This window comes from Manis pentadactyla, chromosome 12 (assembly GCF_030020395.1).
Source record: "Manis pentadactyla isolate mManPen7 chromosome 12, mManPen7.hap1, whole genome shotgun sequence".
NCBI lineage: Eukaryota > Metazoa > Chordata > Mammalia > Pholidota > Manidae > Manis > Manis pentadactyla.
Genome location: NC_080030.1, coordinates 109,744,139 through 109,762,538, shown reverse-complemented (window position 1 = coordinate 109,762,538; position 18,400 = coordinate 109,744,139). Strand labels below are relative to the sequence as shown.

The 18,400-nt window shown below is 52.2% G+C and overlaps 1 protein-coding gene across 5 annotated transcripts in view; it reads left to right on the top strand.

The window, feature by feature from the left end:
• The window catches only part of TRAF3IP2 (TRAF3 interacting protein 2), a 31,463-nt gene extending 16,001 nt beyond the window's left edge, over positions 1 to 15,462 (top strand). For 2 of the 5 annotated variants that reach the window (XM_036902985.2, XM_036902982.2), the window contains 7 exons: positions 2,263 to 2,455; positions 5,258 to 5,418; positions 7,427 to 7,515; positions 8,335 to 8,403; positions 9,366 to 9,482; positions 12,535 to 12,609; positions 14,938 to 15,462. In XM_036902985.2, the coding sequence (XP_036758880.2) occupies positions 2,373 to 2,455; positions 5,258 to 5,418; positions 7,427 to 7,515; positions 8,335 to 8,403; positions 9,366 to 9,482; positions 12,535 to 12,609; positions 14,938 to 15,084 (741 nt within the window). In that variant the 5' untranslated portion in view covers positions 2,263 to 2,372 and the 3' untranslated portion in view covers positions 15,085 to 15,462. The other 3 variants (XM_036902983.2, XM_036902984.2, XM_036902986.2) reach the window with 3 other exon arrangements.
• The last annotated feature ends 2,938 nt before the right edge of the window (positions 15,463 to 18,400 follow it).

Genomic DNA, 18,400 nt, shown 5'->3' with positions numbered 1-18,400 from the left:
TAAATAAAACACTATTAGCCCCTCATTCCTTTCTCCTCGCTTCCAGGGGAAGGAAAAACCAGCAGGTGTGGAGCAGGCAGCCTCGAAGCCCCACACCTAGCAAGCAGACAGTAGGGCCCTCGCCGGCTCCTCTCCTGGGTGTGGGAAGCAGGCATGCAACTGTCCCGGCCCACTTACTGGGTGCGCCGTGCGTGCCAGGCCTGTGCTTGGAGACAGGCTGGCAGCGGACATGGTCCACAGAGCATGGATGTTCATAGGCAAGGCAGGCGGAGGTGACAAGTGAGAGTCACACTTACATAAACGCATGATAAGCTCTGGGAGGAAAATAAAACTGAAGGGTCGGGTAGGACAGGGCAACAGGGTGGGGGTGGGCCTCTCTGGACAGGTGGTAGCCCACCTGCACCCTGGATGACAGGAAGTTGGTCTGTGAAAATACAGGTCAAAAATATTCTGGGTAGAGAGGATGTCAGACAGGGTCCCAGAGCTGGGGACAAGATCCATCTAAAAGTAGGTCCCTGCCTGGCGACTGGACGTGGTGGTGCTTTTTGCCCTTTTCTATTGTCCGAGCCGCAGCCTTTTGTCTTGAAACTCCACCTGGCGATCTGGACCCATTGTGATGTGCCTGGCCTGCCAGGAATGTGGTAAAACCAGACCACATGGTGTATCTTACCCCAGAAGGGCCTCTGTTCCGAGTCCTGGCCTCCTGTACCAGCCAGAGGTCTGGGATGGGCCCAGGAGCCTCTTTGATCCCCCTCGCCTTCCTCAAGCCTCTAATGCCATGACCAGGCCTAAGCAACAGCAGGTCGAGGTCAGGCCCAGGAGACAGCCCGGGCTGGACGTGTGTTCGCTTCTGCCGGATGACGCGTGGCAGCAGGGACCCGGCTGGTGTCTGGGCTGAAGCAGACAGTAGACCGAAGCCTGGCAATCTGGCCACTGAGATACTGGCTCGGGCACGTGTCAGGGTCATCAGCCACGTTGCCCACGTCCTCGCAAGGGAGACCTGGAGGCGGCCAGATCGTGAGCACGCGTGTTGTCTTCTGTGCAGTGCTTGAGGCTGTCACCCCGAGTGGCCCCTGACCACTCACAGAGGGAGGATGAGACCCTCGGCCGCATCCTCACTTGCACTCGGGCTCCAGCACACTGTGCTGCTTCCGGCTCGCCTGCTGTTCTCCCACCTTGCACCCTGGTACACGCCCTGCCTGCATGGAAGGCAGGCTTGATCATTACTCTTACGACCAGAAAGACAGACCAAGGAACATTATTTTGAAAAACAAGGTCCCTTCTTGCCCAAACCTCCTGGGTCATCCAGCTTCTCACCTGGGCAGAGGAGCAACATTTGGATCACCAGGAGGCACCTGGTTTACGTATAGTCAGGCGCCTGACCTTCTCCAGCCCCTTGTAGGCTGGGCCTGCCCGTAGGGCGCTCCCCACCCAGACCTGGGCCTGCCCCTAGGGCGCACCCCACACGGACCGCTCCGAATGCCCACGCCTGGGCTGCTCTGGGCCTGAGCAGCTCCCTCCGAGACGCACTGGGCCCTTGCACGCCTCCGCTGGTCTTCAGGTCTCTCTCTCACCTGGCCAGGGAGGCTGCTGCCCCAACTGTGTCCCAGCTCACACATTCACACACGTCATCGCAGCCCTGGTGGGGCCCCGGGTCTGTGCTCTCTAGGGCCCTGTCCCCAGGTGCACACGGCCTCAGCGAGGGAGGACCGAGAGAGCTGGGAGGTGTTGCCAACTGGCCAGCTGCTTCCCAGGGGCATGTGCCAAGTTTTCATTCACTTGCTTCTTCCTGGGAGGGAATGGCATACACGTGCGAGTGTGTGTGTGTGTGTGTGTGTGTATGTGTTTCAGGGGATCCACGTCAGGGAGGGGAAGGAGCAGTAATTCTCTCTTTGGCACGTGGATAGCTTCTCCAGCGTTGGGTTCTGGCACCTGGGGGGTTACGCTGGGAACGGGGGTGTGAGAGAAGTTCTTCATCGTTGGCTTGTCCCGCCTTATTAAGAGGGCTGCGTGGAGCTCGTGCTTTCCAACTGGACCCAAACTCCTGTTCTACACATGTTTTTATTTAGGAAAAGAAAAATGACGTAATTTAATGAAAGCTATCAAGTCAATAATAGTACAGAAATTTACCAAATACCTGGGAGGTGGTAACTGGCATCAGGAACCCTCAGTTAGCATGAGGACCAACATTTGCCCTGGGCTCACCCTCCTTCCACAGGAAGGGGCTGATCTTCCTGTACTCTCTGCTGTCTTCATCCACAGATGGCCGTGGCTACCCGCAAGCGGCCTACCAGCAAGCCATCCAGCCAGCTCTGCCTGGGCCACCCCTGCCTGGAGCCAGTGTGAGAGGCCAGCACCCTGTGCAAAAGGTCATGGTGAACTGTCCCAGCCTCTGGGCCCAAGAAGAGAGGCCTGGACAAAGAGACCACCCCTCCCCAGGGCTCCCACGGCACCAGTAAGTGACTGGCCAGCCTTCCAGCATTTCTAACATGAAAAAGAATGATGCCAGTGCCATCAAGTTGCACCAAAACTCTTGTTGGTTTACCCCCTGGGTGAGTGACCAGCCCACACAGATGCCTCCTCGGGTCAGGGGGAAATGAAGCTTGTCGACAAGAATCCCTTTAGCAGAGACATGATGCTGCTGGTGACTAGTCACGGCTTCCTTGAAGGAAAGACCACCACACACGCCTCTTTTACTTTCAGCTCTCCTGGCCTTGTAGCCCACGAAACAGATTTCTGTTTTTACTATGACTTCCACTGTTAGGAAGTTCTTTTTTATATCCCTAGTTTCTATACCTGCTTAAACCCATTTGTTCACTTTGAATTTTTAAATTCAGTTAGTTCTCAATAGGAACTTAAAATAACCCATTAGTTTCTTTTGTAATAACAGCATTTGCACGTGCTGAACACCATTCTGAGGGCTAACCTACACTTCTTCCAGAAAGATGATTCTGGCTTCTCTTGACTTCAGCCGTCTGACCCTGTGATCATGTTTCTCCTCACGGTTCTCTCTCACTCTTCTTCAAGTTTTCCTTTTCTCTTAACTGATAGATCTCAAATACATAGGAAAAACTCAAGTGAATGGACTTTCATAATTCATGATAAAATTGGAAAGAGAATAGATGAAATGTTTGGCCTTGTTTAAGCACAGCTTCTACATATTCCCTCAAAGTAGCACTGTCTATGTTTTGGTGCTAGAATGAGGCATGAAGGACCTATGAAAGCAGATTTTTCAGCAAAACAGAAATCAGTAGTTAGCTCTAAAAGTTCATGGAAAGGAAAAAAGCCCACTATATTTGCAATGGCAGATTAGGCACATGCCTTCTCTCTACTTTACTTAAAAGCCCACCAGTCCTCAGATTTTCTTTTGAGGCAGAGCCCTTTTTTTTTTTAAACAAAATTGCATGGAGTTTAGATAATTAAGTAAAATTTATTTTTGTATTTATTAAGTAAAAAGTGATTTTACTGCTGGATAAGCCCTCAGTACAGAAGAAATACCTAAAATTCCAAGAAAACAAATGAAATTTAAGCATTTTTGTGAAACGTTTTGTGAAGAATAAGGGAGGCAAGAGTAATTTTTGAAGTAAACATTTGTTTTGAAATAATTTTAGATTTACAGAAGAATTGCAAATATAGTACAGAGTAATTGCTTTTGTGACATTGTTCTAAGTCTGCTATGTAGTCTCCTTGGGTTTATTTTATTTTAGGATAATGAAAACTAAGTTCAGGTAATGATGTTAATTGTCCCCTTACTGGTAATTTGAAAGAGAACCAGAACCTTAATACAGAAAGTTACTCTGTCATTAATCTCCACGACACTGCTTTTATATGGAAGTTTTGTTAATATTACCAAGGCCTTCACCATGCTTTATCAAATGAGCAATTGTCTTTTAAAGCAACTAAAAAACTTTAGGTATACAGGGATTTAATGTGAAACAAGATATGGAAGTAGGACGCCATTAGATGAAGACACATATTATAGGAATTTTTTTGTAAAAATATAAAATGAAAATAATTTCCTCAGTCACATTTTAGAAATAGAGTATACTTGAGATTCTGTGTAATTTTATTTTAAATCCTATTACATAAGTCTTTCAATTTTTTTATTTTGGGGTGATAAAAATTTGAAAATATAAGCAACAATCTATAAAAGCCAGGCATATGCACATAGATTTTATAACCAAACATTTTTTAAATTTATAATATAAAACTATCTCAAACACAAGAAATAACAAACATCCACAGTCCCACTACCTAGATTTTTAAAAATGTTAATGTTAACATATTTCCACTTGCTTTGAAGTTTCTTTTTTAAAGAAATTAAACATTATAGGCTCAGTTTTAGTGCCCCTATCAGTCAGTATTCAGTTACAGAAAACAGAAACGACTCTAGCTGTTTTAGAAGGAATTTAATGTAGGGAACTAGGTGTTCACAAAATTGTTGGGGGTTGAAGGAGCAAGCCTAGGCTTCTAGGAATGACCACAGAACAGGACACCGAAGGACCTGCTTCCTCAGTGCCCGCCAGAGAGGCTGAGTACCAGAAAGCCACCAGGGAGCACCCCGTGCCAGGCCACGCGCCACGGCAAGTCTAGAGTCAGGAAGCACCACCCACCACAGATGGATCCGTCCCGTGTCTGTTAGGTCTGCGCTGGCCAAATACAGATGCCTGTGCCCTGACCGTGACCCCGTGAAGCCGGTAATGTGAGCTGGGATGTCTCCAAGGAACTCAGCACCTCGCGCCTGTGCTTCAGAGTACATGGGGGAATACTGGCAACCATATAGCATATAAGAACAGGGCAGAAACTTCTTTAAAGGTCTTCCAAGTGAGATTTCATCCATATATCAGCAACATAAATACTTTTAAACCTCCCTTTTATACATAATTTAATGTTCTCTGTATCATGAGCTCATGTCCTCTTTTTATCCGAATGTCTGTAGCAGCAGCCTTGTACGTCACCCATTATGCTGTTAGACTTACCTTCCCATCTGACAGCCCTTGAATGCAGAAAGCGAATCCTGCTTCCCTCTTCTGATCCCGAGCATAGGCCCTCCTGCCTCAAGGCAGGTGGTCGAGCTGCTTATTGACTGAAACTCCATGCAGCAAACAAAGCTCATTCCTCTGGCTCAGAAAAGAAATGGAGGCAGAGGGAAAAGATAGCTCACTGGTGTCCCCCGTAGTTCTTAAAGGCTTTCTGTGCCTCGAGGTTTGCCTCTGCAAAAAAGAATGAAAATTCACTGTGAATCATTCCTTTCCAGGGACCAGCTGTATAACCAGCCTCCTGACGAGTGCCCGGAGCGCCCTGCAGAGTCGGGACCACAGGGTGCCCAGGCGCCACCCGCAGCTGCTGTCCCCAGACCCCCCAGTAACCCTGCGGCCAGGGGAACTCTGAGAACAAGCAGTCTTCCAGAAGAACTGCGTAAGCTGTTTGCAGTGCTGTTGTCCCTTCTCCTTGTCAGGTCTTCTACTTTGAGAGTCCGTGATTATTCGTCTGCAATCCTAGATATTTATTGCAGACACAATGACATGAAATTTGTTTTATCGCTTTTTGCTAAAAATGTAACCAGCGCTTTGTATGAATGTTTTCAGTGAATCTGACACTAGCAGTGGTGTTCACAGGGCACTTGCCCCTGGAATTTCTTGAGCTTAACTCCAACAACAAATGACTTCCATGCCTTTTCCTCTTCTAAGTGAGGTTTTTGAGTGGACTTGCCCCTGGATAAACGATGGATGTCCCTTGGTGCTGGCCAGGACCTAGTGTCTCCCCATAAGTTAGCGGCAGCCGTCGAGGACGAGGTCATTTCCTGTAGGAATGAGCAATCCTGTTTGCAGAAAGCTGTCTCGCATTCCCCTTCCTGCTTCATGACCAAGCAAAACCTGAGCCTTTTGTTCAAAGAAACAGTTGACTAAGTGTCGGGTGGCGGTCCTTTTCCACATCTTGCAGCCAGAGCCCGAAATATTGGAACATCACCGGAACGTTCTCCGGATAAGGTCAGTCAGAGCAATGAGCTCCAGACACCTTAGGAAAACAGCTGCTCCTTGTGAGACTGTCATGTTCTAAGGTGCTGCTGGAGACGCTCAGGTGACGCTAACTAACCCTTTTTCCAGATTGGACATCTCTTCAAACCAAACTTGAAAATGATGCCCTTTCCAATTGCTAATTCCTAGTAGGATATGCGCGCTGTCCACCATTCAGAATGCTGAAAGATTTCTAGGACAACGATCCATTGTTATTTTACATTCAAATACATATTTTTCTTCTTAAAATACTACACATCTTAATTTTGAGCAGTTCTGGAGAATGCATGCTGCCCTGCATAGGATATAGTCCCGAGGTCAGTCTATAGATCATATTGATCTTACCATAATCTATAAAGGGAGCCCTAAAATTCTTACATAGGAATTGGTTGATGATCAAGTGTTGAGAAGAAAATTAACTGAGCACCATCAATATGCCTGGATGCTCAAATGAGCCAACGTGCCTCCTGTTCACACTCCCACCTGAGGCGTGTGTTTCAGGAAACCAGGGCCTAAGCGTGGGTGGACACCTACAGACACGTACTTTCCCTGCAACCGCCCTTCTTCCCCACCCTCTGCCCAGGGGCTTTGTGAGATATAGCCAGTCCCTTCCAGACTAAGAGCCAACACATACTCGCCCACCACGTTAATGTGCTAGCCAGCTGGTTTCCCCAAAGCCTTGCAAGCAAACGCTGGTCCTCACCATGGCTGGGTCCAGCTTCTGGGCACGAGGCCGCCTGTGGCTCTGGGCTGCCCCAAGGGGGACGAGGGGGCCAGTGGCCCCCGAGTGCCCTGCGGCAACACCTGCCCTTCAAGCTGCTCAAGTTCCGATGAACATTCCTGAACGGCACCTACTCCAGGTTCCTGGGTTTCCCCCCAGTGAGTGGGTGGGGGGAGGCGCAGAACCCCTTCCTCCCCCTCCCCTCCCCTGCTCTCATCTAGCAAGAGGTCAGCTCTCATCAAGCAGAGAGCATCGTGAGGTCAGGGGAGGACACTGCCGGGTGACCCCACAAGGCCCAGCATCCCCGGCTGCTGGAGAGCCCTCCTCACATACACAGCCACGTGTCCCCCGAGACCAGGCGGTGGCCTGGCCCTACGGACCTGCGGGTTCTGACGGGTGTTTTGCTGATGTGGCCTTTCAGAGGATCTCCTCAGCCTGTCTCAGCCCACCTGCCTGTGCCCTGGGCTCCCCTGTGTCCACACCCGAACAGTCTGCACGCCCTGGGCAGACGCCTGCCTGGGGCCTGTGCACCTGCGCCCCGAGGATGGCTGTAGGCCTAGGCCCCCCCGCACCCGTCCAGAGGCTGCCCTCTCCTATTTGTGGAGGACAGAAGGCATGGCACACAGTTCACAAGGGTTTGGAATAGAATAATTTGACTAGTTTCTAATGAGTGTGAAAATCTCTCTAGGGAAAGTCTTTATCACTTATTCTATGGACACAGCCATGGAGGTGGTGAAATTTGTGAAGTTCCTGTTGGTAAATGGCTTCCAAACTGCAGTAAGTATTTTATCCAAAGGGGAAACTGAGCAATTAGAGTGAATACATTGAAAGAAAAACAAGGGGAAAACCTTTAAATAGCTGTTGATATGCCAAGCTGTATTACTTGATCTGTGTGATTATCACAATGCTTAAAGATTTGGGTAATTATTTTCTAGTTTTCTGAACTCTCCACAGTTGGCAGCCTTTCTTTCTTGCACACTTTTTGGGTGGCCCTGAGCACCTCCAAACAGCCAGGACAGTGTTAATGCTGAGGACGCGCAGGGCCCTGCCGCCCTGTGCCTCTGCCCGCTGTGCCATCTGGTGGGCTGTGCCTCCATAATGCCAGGCTCCTGGCTTGCAGGCCACCCGCTTATTTTACAAGGTCCTTCTGCTGCACACTGGGCTGTGAGGTTTGAAGTGGGAGCCATGCACAGCTACTGCTCCACACCGCGATGCGCAGCAGCGCTTTGGGGCAGGAACACACCGCACATTCTGGGGGATCTGGTCTAGCTCTAAAATGCAAATGTATGCATAAGGTATATTGCAGCTTATATCCAATTTGGGGGTCTCAGATTTTTAAAACACACTCATTATGTAGGCAGGGACATTTTCATGTGTACCGCTGTGTCCTAATCATGGATGGCAAGTACTTGAAGGCCTACTAATGTTGAAGTAGGGAAACTGCATTTTGTTATTTTGACTTCCATGCCCCTCCTGCCTGCTAAAAACGTTAGTAGCTTTTTCAGTTTTAAATGTAGAGTCTCCTGTGCTTTCTCTCACCCTGCATCTAGAGAAAGCTTCTCATAGAAAGCTACCTGCCACACCTTTTTCTTGTAGATTGACATATTTGAGGACAGAGTCCGAGGCATTGATATCATTAAGTGGATGGAGCGGTACCTCAGAGATGTAAGTACATCCCGGCACTCTGAACTCGTTTTCTAGCGAGAAAGACCATCGACTAGCTCGTGAAGCTGTCCATGAAAGGAGCTGGCTGGCCCCCAAGTCCCAGCTCCGAAGGTCCTGCAGGCAGCCTCACGGGGATGCGGACAGGAGGGATGGGCCGCCTCCTGCAGGTGCCCAGGCAGGGACTGACGGTCCAGCCCCTCTCGGGCAGTTGATGGCCATCAGAGCAAACAGTATCTTGACCAGAACCAGGAAGAAGGAAATGAAGGCAGGGAGGGACAGGATTCAGCTCAGTCTGAGGCCCCACCAGGTGTTTTGTAGGGCCGGGCTGCAGGGGTTCCTGGGCGGCCTCGCCACACGCCCACTCACAGCCCCCAGGCTTGTGCTCCACCCGCAGGACCTCTGCGGGCCGCTGGGACACCTCTGCTTCCCCGGGGCAGGGACTGGCTGCTGCCCTGCGTCCACGCAGGCCTCTGGGGCTGCTTCCTTTGTGGGGAGCCGTGGGGTCAGAGTCCCCGCAGGCTGGGGTTTTTCGGCCTTTCCATTTGTCCACAGCCTGATGCTGGCTGTCAGGGCCTGTTCCTCCTGCCTGAGCCGAGCACCGTTCTGCCGCCAGCAGGGCACTCACGCCGGCCAGAGCCAGCTGCCCGGGGGTCCTGGCCGCTGGGGCTGCGGTGCAGGATCACTGTGACGCAGGCTTTCACTCGCCGTCTTTCAGCGAGGGCTGTGGGCAAACCGCGGCCGCTTAGGAGAGCTCCTTTCAGAGCCACTGGCCCTGCCACTCGGCGGAGCCAGGAAGGAGAAAGAGGGGGGGTGGGGGCACCTTTCTCTCCGCACAGACGTGGACCCCAGCCCCATGCTGCAGTGTGTCGGGGGCACGGCGGTCTGCTGGCGATGACCTGCCTGCCTCTGCCCCTTGGGCCACACTTTGCACTCCATAAGTGCACTTACTCTCTTGTTAACAGAAGACGGTGATGATAATCGTGGCGATCAGCCCCAAATACAAACGGGACGTGGAAGGTGCCGAGTCACAGCCAGACGAGGATGAGCACGGCTTACACACGAAGTACATTCATCGGATGGTGAGTAGGGGGGCTCTTCTGTCCTCTGTGAGACCCCGAAGGCAGCCTGCAGGGGGAGGAAGAGCCCCGGGCAAGAGGGGGGTGCTGCTCAGGCTCCGTCTGCCTGTGGGACCGTGGGCAGGTCATCGCGCCTCTGGACTCCGTGTCCTGTCAGCGCCAGGGGAGATTAACCCGGGGCTTCCAAGTGCCAGGACTCAGTGGCCCGGGTGCTGCTGGCTTGGCTGTGACCAGCAGACGTGAAATTCCAGAAGTGGGGGACAGGAATGTGAGGGGAGCGGGCCCCTGCGTCACCGCCACGGTCTACCTGCTGCCTGCAGAGAGGCGGAGGAGCCTGGTGACAGGGACACAGCACTGTGCTTCAGACCGGCTTCCTCAGGTGCTGGCGTGTGACCACGAGCCAGCCGCTTCTGTCTGTCTGTGCCTCCGTGTCTCTGTTCATGAAATGGGCCGCTGATACTTACAGTGCCTCGTGAAGATCAGATGAAATACACTGCCAAGTGTGTGGCCCACAGGGGACGCTCCATCCAGGGCAGGGACTGTTCTTAGCTCACGGCAACAAGGCCCAGCGCACCTGAGCTCTGGGGCCCGGTCACCCTGGGACAGAGGGAGAAATGTACAGGGAGCTGGAGGCGCAGCCTCTGGGAGAGCTCTGGAGACGTCGCCCCTTGGACCTGGGGGGAGAGCTAGTGGTCACCCGCTTCCCCGACTGTGGAGATGGTGGGGACACGGTTTGCTTGATGGGGACATGACTAGACTTGTGACTTTCAGACTCTCTATGTGGCCCCCAGTGGGCGGCTCTGGGCCTCCCACCCCCCTCAGCCAGAGCTGGTCTGCCTCTCTCAGGCTGTTACCAAGGATCCTGAGATTTAAAAAGGCTTGAGAACCACTGGCCTGGACCCTGTAAGCTCCATTTCAGCTCTGGCTCTGCACTAGCTGGGAGGTGCCTGAATGGGGCATAAGCGACGAACCAGGAAGACGGGCGGGGGCAGAGGAACTGGGCAGCTGAGGGCCGAGAGCTTCACCTCGGGGGTGACTTAAGTCCAGGTCTGTCCTGTGGGTCAGGAGCTCAGAGAAAAGGCAGAGGGGGTGGGGGCCGTGTTCCCCTGCGGGTCCTCAGTGTCTCTGTCCCCCTTCTACCAAGTGCCACCATTTATTTGGGCTTGGAACCAACCCAAAGTAAAAGCTGAGGCAAACGGGGGCCCAGGGGTAAGGCCGAGAGTCCGGAGAAGGTTCCCCCCCCATTTCCATTCTCTCCCATTGGTGGGCCCAGGAAAGGCACCGTTTCTGCCCTGAAAGGTCCTGGTGGCTCCGGGTGCCGCCATCCCTGTCTGGCGGCTGCGTGTCCGCATGGCCCCAGGCACTCCATGTCCTGTCTGCATGTCTCAGAAGCTGCCAGTCCTGGGAGCTGCCAGCCAGTGCATGGGAAGGGCCAGGTCCCTGCCAGCTCCTGAGGACAGCTGTCAGGCACTAGCGCACAGCCTGACCTCAGGGCTTGTCTGACTGTGCCCAGCTGTGACCCAGGGTGTCTCCAGATTCAGCTACTTGGGGCAGTGATGTCTGGGTCCTTCCCTATCCCTGAAGAGGTGGAGGCGGCCAGACACAGATGTGCCTTCCTGCACACCTGGCTAACTTCCTGGTCCCCTCCTGGCAGCAGAGAACTCCAGGACAGAGGGAGTGAAGAGGTGCCTGTGAATAACTGCATCTTAGAGCCGATGATGTCACAAAAAGCCAGTACCTGGAAATATGGGAGGAAATTAGAATGCACCACTGCCAGCTGGCCCCTCAGCAGACTGGGGAGCCTAGTGGATGAGCAAAACGGCAGTATGCGCCGTCCTGGAGTCAGGCCGCAGTCCCGCTCCACACTCTGACGCCCGCCCTGTGCCCTTTGTGCAGGCGTCTGCCCCCGGGTGGTGGGTCTGTTAGGAGCATTGCACTCGGCTCGTCTTCTGGTTTGTGGTTCTGAGAAGTCAGCTCGTGCAGGATTGGTGTGTGTGCACGTGTGGGTGTGTAAAAGGTTGTTCAGGAGGGGTTTCCAATGTAGTCGTCACCCTGGCCACCCCCTTCTCTGCTGCACGATGGAGACATCTGTTACAAAATGCAGCGGTAGATGAAACGGTTGGGAACACGTAATTCCTCATCTCCTTGTCATCAGAGGACTGAGAGCTTTGTGCTGGTCACAGGATTTGGAAGACTCTAACTCCCCTCATCTCGAACATTCTGGTTTTGATAGAGTTCTTGGCACCTAACCTTTTTGGGCTGCCGCAGCTCAGAGTAAACTGGAACTGGTGTGGGGAGCCTAAAGCTTGGTGGGCAGTGCTCGCTCCCTCCCATCTGGCTGCAGCCACCATGCCTCTGAGCTGGTCCCAGCCCCAGCAATGCTCAGGCCCCCAGGCATTGGTGATCATGTCCTCCCCTCCGCCAATTCCCCAGCCGAGCAAACTTCTGTTTGCAGCATCCAAGCGGCACCTCCCCTGTAACTGTCCTTTGAACGCTGCTGCATGATGCACGGTCCCCAGGTGGGCTTCCACAGCAATGCGTTCATGGTCTTCACAGCGCACCGCGTTAGCAGTTCACCTCTCTGCTGTCTGAGTAATCTGCTGGCTTTGGGAAGATAGGAATCATATCAGTGGTGTTATGGCAAACTGGTTCTCAAAAAAAAATTCTGATTTGTAGCATTTGCCCACCCCCATAGCAGGGATGCTCCCACCAGGGCCAATTTCGAGGTACCAATGTGAAGCCACTGAGCACAGGGTTGTGCAGAGACACACACAACTGGCCTTTGTGAGCTGGGTGGAGCCGGCGCAGCATACCCCAAAGGTGTCCCAACTCTTGAAACCCAATCTAGCGCAGAGCGTGACTTTTAAGGGGCCTTCAGTGAATGACTGTGGAGCGAGTAGATGGCATAGATGTGTAATGCAGAGAGCTTAAACTTGTAAACGTGGGGCACTCGGGTAAGGAGATCGGAACTAAAGACCAGGCAGGCTTCGTGGGCAGGGCTGCACTCCCTCCTAGTTGCAGCTGAAATCAAACCTCCAGGTTCATTCTGTTCCAGATGCAGATCGAGTTCATACAACAAGGAAGCATGAATTTCAGATTCATCCCCGTGCTCTTCCCGAATGCTAAGAAGGTGGGCAAATGACAACCTATCGCTCAAGCTCTGGTCGGTTTGCTCTCTGAGGTTGTTGGTGGGAAAGCTTGTCAACTGTCCATCAGGCCTTAGAGACAAGAGTGTTGCGGGGAAGATGGACCAGGTGCCCTGCTCAGAGCAGCAGCGTGGACAGGCTGGTACTTGACCAGGTCAGCCAGGCCATTAGCATTATCTGGCAGGTCACACATCCTAAGGGCTCATGGCCATCACACATACAAAGCCGTCTGTGTTAACTCAGAGAGAAAGGAGGCTGTTTGCTGGGAACACTTCTCTCCCTGTTCCACATACAAGCCAACGTGCGTGCCCTCCTGCCCCCTGGGCCCTGGCACCTGGTTGAGCTCTCAAAGCTGTAGAATGCAGGAATGAAATCTATGCAGTTACCAAAGTGGACTTTGCTGGAGTTCCCGTGGGGCTTTTGCACCAGGAGGACATGCCAGTGGGTTTGGGTATGGGCAAAGCCCACTAAGGCCCTGTGCCAGGCCTGGCAAAGGGAAGGCAGGTGTGGTAAACATCTTGAGAATCAGACCACAGCACCCTGAACTCAGGCCCAGTGTCACCCCAGAGGACCCTAAATGTCAGGGACTGCATCGTGACGTCTGACCTGGATGAGGGAGGGTCGACGGATGTGAGCAGGACCCCGAGGGGAGTACAGGTCACAACCCGTGCGATCACATCCTTCCCATCCTCACCCAGCTCCCCGTTGCTCTTGCTGCATCATCTCCTCTCTGGTCCCCCATCTGTACTCTGTCCCTGTGCTAACTGTCAAACAGGAACAGCCAACATGCAAACCCGATAGGTCTCTCTCCAGCTCAGAAATTCTGTGGTGGGTTCCCACTGACTGTAACATCATATCCAGCTTTCTTAGTAGGAGGCCCCTTGGAAGAGGGCTGTGCCCACGTGCTCAGCCTCCTGTCCAGCGCACAGTAAGTCCAGCTCTCGTCACACTGGCCTGTCTCAGCTGGTCCTCATGCGCACCACGCTCTCGTGTGTCTGTGCCTTCGAGCTTTCTGTGCCCTCTGCTCACAGTGCCCTTCCCTTACTTGTCTGCCCAGGAAACTCTTGCTCAGCCTCAGATCCCCCAGCGTTGCTAGCCTTGTGATGTCCCCATATACTGAGCTGTGCCTCTCTAAGAGCTCTTAATCAAAGTGCCTTGCGTCAAGGGTGCATCATTGAGTGGGGATGCTGGGAGCAATTGCTTAGAATTGCTGGAGCATGGGGATAGAAGAGCAGATCACCATCAGCTGCTTTTACTGCTGTTTTTAAACCTTCAGGCCATCCCTGTTGCCTGACTCAGGGGAATCTGCTCCCTCCGCCTGCCCCTGTGGTATGCCATGGCCTAGAAAATAGTTTCTTGATGTTTTGGCATCAGAAGACTATGAACGCGTCGAGGCAGTAATTGTTTCATGTGGACCCCCGGTTCCCGCAGTGCCTGGCTTCCCACTGGTGCTGCTGAGCTCACCGTGCAGTCCCCGGAGCCCCACCCCACAGAGGAAAGTCCATAAGGTCCTCCCTCCTGGCCTCCCCTCCTTTTCCACCTCCCTCTTTCTTCTCTAGCTCCTGCATGAAGCCGGAGACGCTCCCCCACAGGGCCTTTGCACTGCCTCTCAGATCCTCCTGGACCCAGACAGCCACAAAGCTTGCTCCCTCTGTCCACCTTCTAGGGAGACCCTTCCTAACCACACCATTTACAGACCTTTCAGCCCTGCCCAGCACTTCCTACCCACATTCTCTGTTTTATTTTCCTCCACAGCACACACCACCGTTGAACACACATCCATTTTACTTTTTCATTACCTGTCTTTCCCCAAACAATGTCCTCTCCGTGAGGGCAGTCAGCAGCTGCGCCCCATGGTCCCCAGTGCAGTTTCTGTTTGGCCTGATAACTGGGATCTGTGGGCTCCCTTTACCGCAGGCCAAATCTGTAGCTGGAATGAAAGGAAAATAAATTAGGTTAAGCCCATGGCCTTGGTGTACTTCTTCTGAAGCCACAGAGGAATTCCCATCACTCTGCATGGCCTCTGTCCCACCCCTTTCATGTGAGGTGGTGAAAAGCATGTTGAACTGTAAAGGGCAGGTGGCTGTGGAGGCTGTGCACATCTGGTTTCCATGATGAGATACACAGCCTGTGCCCAGAGCCATGAGCGTGTCCGTGCAGCCTCCTTCCAAAAGCAAAGCGGCTAAAGTCCCAGGACAGCTGGGCAGGAAACGCGCGTGGAGGGGAAGCCATAGCCGTTGGGGAGCTAGCCTGGGGTCTGCAGTCCAGGTGTTTCTCCACGGCCTCGGCCTCTGTCGTTCTCTCGCCCACAGGAGCACGTGCCCACCTGGCTGCAGAACACTCACGTCTACAGCTGGCCCAAGAATAAAAAGAACATCCTGCTGCGGCTGCTCAGGGAGGAGGAGTACGTGGCTCCTCCGCGGGGGCCTCTGCCCACCCTTCAGGTGGTGCCCTTGTGATCGCTGGGGCTGCCGTGCGGGGGGCCCTGTTCTGACGAGCATTCCTCTAGCTGAGGCAGTTTTCAGTCCCTCTCAAAGGAACCCTCTAACCCCGGAAAACCTTGTCCTCCGGAGACCTCATCTGTCCTTGAAATGGGGCCATGGCAGCTCTGGATTCCCTGCCCCTGAAGCCTGCTGCGTGTTCCCCTAAGTCTGACAAGTCCGTTGGGCCGCACGGTGCTTAGCAAGAGGATAGAAATGGTGTTGCAATAACTGTAAACGACCGCAAGCATCCCCATTGCTTAAGGCTGCTTTTTGAGTTAGCCAGATGTTGTGTGTCCTCTGACTAGACCAAACTGTGATTCATGCACAAATAATAAAATGTTTATTCGTTTGGAAGACTGTGTTTACTTATCTCAAAGGGTAGATAGTCAGTAATTCAAAATGATGTAGGCAGTTGCTTCCAGAGACATCAATAAAGCTGCTTAGATATATTAGATAAATGTAACAGGCCGTTCTGTGTTAGAGGATTAAAGTCAGACAGTAAAACAATCCCTTTTAACAGAATCTTGAAAGCTTTATTCTTAAAGTAGAACTTTTTAATAGAACAACTTCGTACAACACAATCTATTCTAAATAGATTCTAGATAGGGTCTGGCTACATATATAAACATACTTGTGTCATGTGAAGTGCTGGGATGTATGATTTGGGCCAGAACTTTAGGAGACCCGTGTTCTCATCTTGGTTCCACCACTTAACTCGCTGTGTGACCTTAAGCAAGTCCATTCACTTTTCTGAAATTCCAGGGACTCATTTATAAAATGACATGGATAAAAGTATCTAATGACCCAAAAAGGTTCAAGGTCTACCACCTACATTCTTTTGAGTGTGACTGAGTTTTCATAATAATAATATCTCCCAGTCGTAATATATTTTCTTTACAGGGACATCTTCTTTTAAGATCTTCAATGACACCCTCATATTAATAACTTTAGAAGTAAATATGTATCTTGATCATCTGATCTCAAAAAAAAGAATACACAAACAACACTATATATATGAAATATATATACAATTGAACCTCGAACAAGATGGGTTTGAAGTGCCAAGCCCATTTATATGCAGACTCTTTTTCAATAAATGCACTGGACACCTCTAGGTGAGATGAAAAAATGAAATAAATAAATTAAATTAATGTGCTGGAAAATTTTTTGGAGATTGGCAGCAATCTGAAAGGACATTTTCTTTTCTCTAGGTTACTTTATTGTTAGCATATAGCGTGTAATACATATACAAAATATGTGTTAATTGTCTCTATGTTCTCAGTAAGGCATCTGATCAACAGTAGGCTATTTAGTGGGTAGGTTTTGGGAGCATCAAATGTTATACACGGATGTTTCACTGCATGGGGGGTGCTCAGTGCTCCCAACCCCCATGTTGTTCAAGAGTCAACTGGGTGTGTGTGTGTGTGTGTGTGTGTGTGTGTAAAATCTATGTAAACTATAGAGAAAGATGACTCTATTTATGGCCCAAGAGGAAGGTTTTGGAGGCTGAGAGCTAGTGCTTCTTACCTGCCTACGTGGCCTCTGGAAGTCCAACTGTGCCATGAAATAGTTCAGCCCTTAAATGTCACCATTGCAAAAAGACAAATACCAGGGAGCAGTAAGAAGCTTTGCTAATGAACTGCAAAGAACACTAGTTTCATTTACATTGCAGTGTAGATTCCTACTGGGTAAGGGAAATGTTTGTATAAAAAAAATAGGAAAAGAAAAGAAAAGCTAGTTTCCCGTAACTGCTAAGACATTGTAGTGACAAGGGTCTGCAGCTCTGGCCCTTGAGACCTGGGAGAACTGCCTTTCTTGCTCACCCCCAGTTCTGGACAGGCAGCCCAAACGCAAACTTCTCTTCATTATCTTTCCTTGAGGTGACGCCCTCATTGAAGATTCACATAGTTGTAAAGGAAATGACATGAGCTGTCCTGCTCGGAAATGTTTCTGGCTTGCAAAGGTTTGAAAATGTGATGCAATCACCCCCTGCCCTTCAGAGGCCGGCCACCCTGAGCCCTCAGCCGGGCTCCTGCCCCAGGTGATGGCAAACGAAGGTCCCTGATGTTCCGCGAATGGCCAGGGAGGTGTTAACGGCGGGAGCACCGGCAGCAAAAAGCGAAACACAAGGTACGCAGCTGACCCCCGGCCGAGGGACGGAAGTTTGACCCGCCAGGTTCCTGTGAAGCCTGTTGACCGCGAGCGTCAAAGGGGCGCTAACAGCTCCGCGAGAGCCCGGCCACCGGCACGGACGCCTTTTATTCCGGGGTCGCCCCCGTCCGCGCGCAGTAAAAAAAAAAGCTGAGCCCCAAAGCCTCATTCAGACCTAAACCGACCTGAGGGGTCAGGAGCACAGAAAGCAACATTAGATGTTTGATATTTAGTGACTCAAAGTTTTAAATGTGATTCTAAATTTCGGTGACAAGTTTCAAAATGTCTGCCCATTCGGTTTAACTTCCATGTGATCGGGAGACACCTCAGCTCACGGCTGCAATCCAAGCATTACACTAGCTCGGTGCCCAGAAAAGGTGTTGTTAATTTTTCCTTGTTTTCCTTCCAAACACGGAGTTCCTCTCGAGTCGCCCGAGCCAGGGCAGCCAGCGCTGTGCTTTGATGCTCCGGGCCGCGTTTCACCACGTCGGCCAAGAGCATCTCCCTCAATCCCACCCACGTCACCGCCGCCCTCGCCAAGGGGACCCCAAGTCCTGGGGCCGCGGGGACCTGGGCCGGAAAGTTTCTCAAAACACAGGATTTCTCTTTCTCGGCGACGCCGTAAGGCCCGTGAGGCGCGCGCCTCGCGGCAGGTGGAGAGAGAAGGCCGCCCAGGCTGTGGAGCCGAGGCGCGGGAAGGCCGCCCAGCCCGCAAGGCGAGGCCCGCGTTTCAAGATCCATTAGCTCTGTGTGAGCCCAGCCGCATGAACGACCAACGCCAGAAGAAAAGCCAGGAGCACCCGGCCCATTAATGCGCGTATCATTTACTTCCGCCGCGGTGCCTTCAGGCGGGAAGCGCCTGGGGGTTCCCGCCCGTGCGCAGGCGCCTCCGGCGCGAGGGACGTCGGCCCAGAGGCTGCGGCCTGTGCGAGCCCCTCCTGCACCCTGCGCACGTCGACGGCCGGCTCGTTCCCGAGTGAGCCGCCGCCTCGCGGAGGCAAACCGAGCGTCAGGGACGCGGGACGCCTGGGCGGGGGCTCCGCTGTCCTGCGGCCCCGCCGCGCTTTGTTCTGAGGGACACTCTCTTCGGGAATTCACTGCAGCGGGCCCTCGGAGTGTGGCTTGTCTTGAAGCAGGGGGC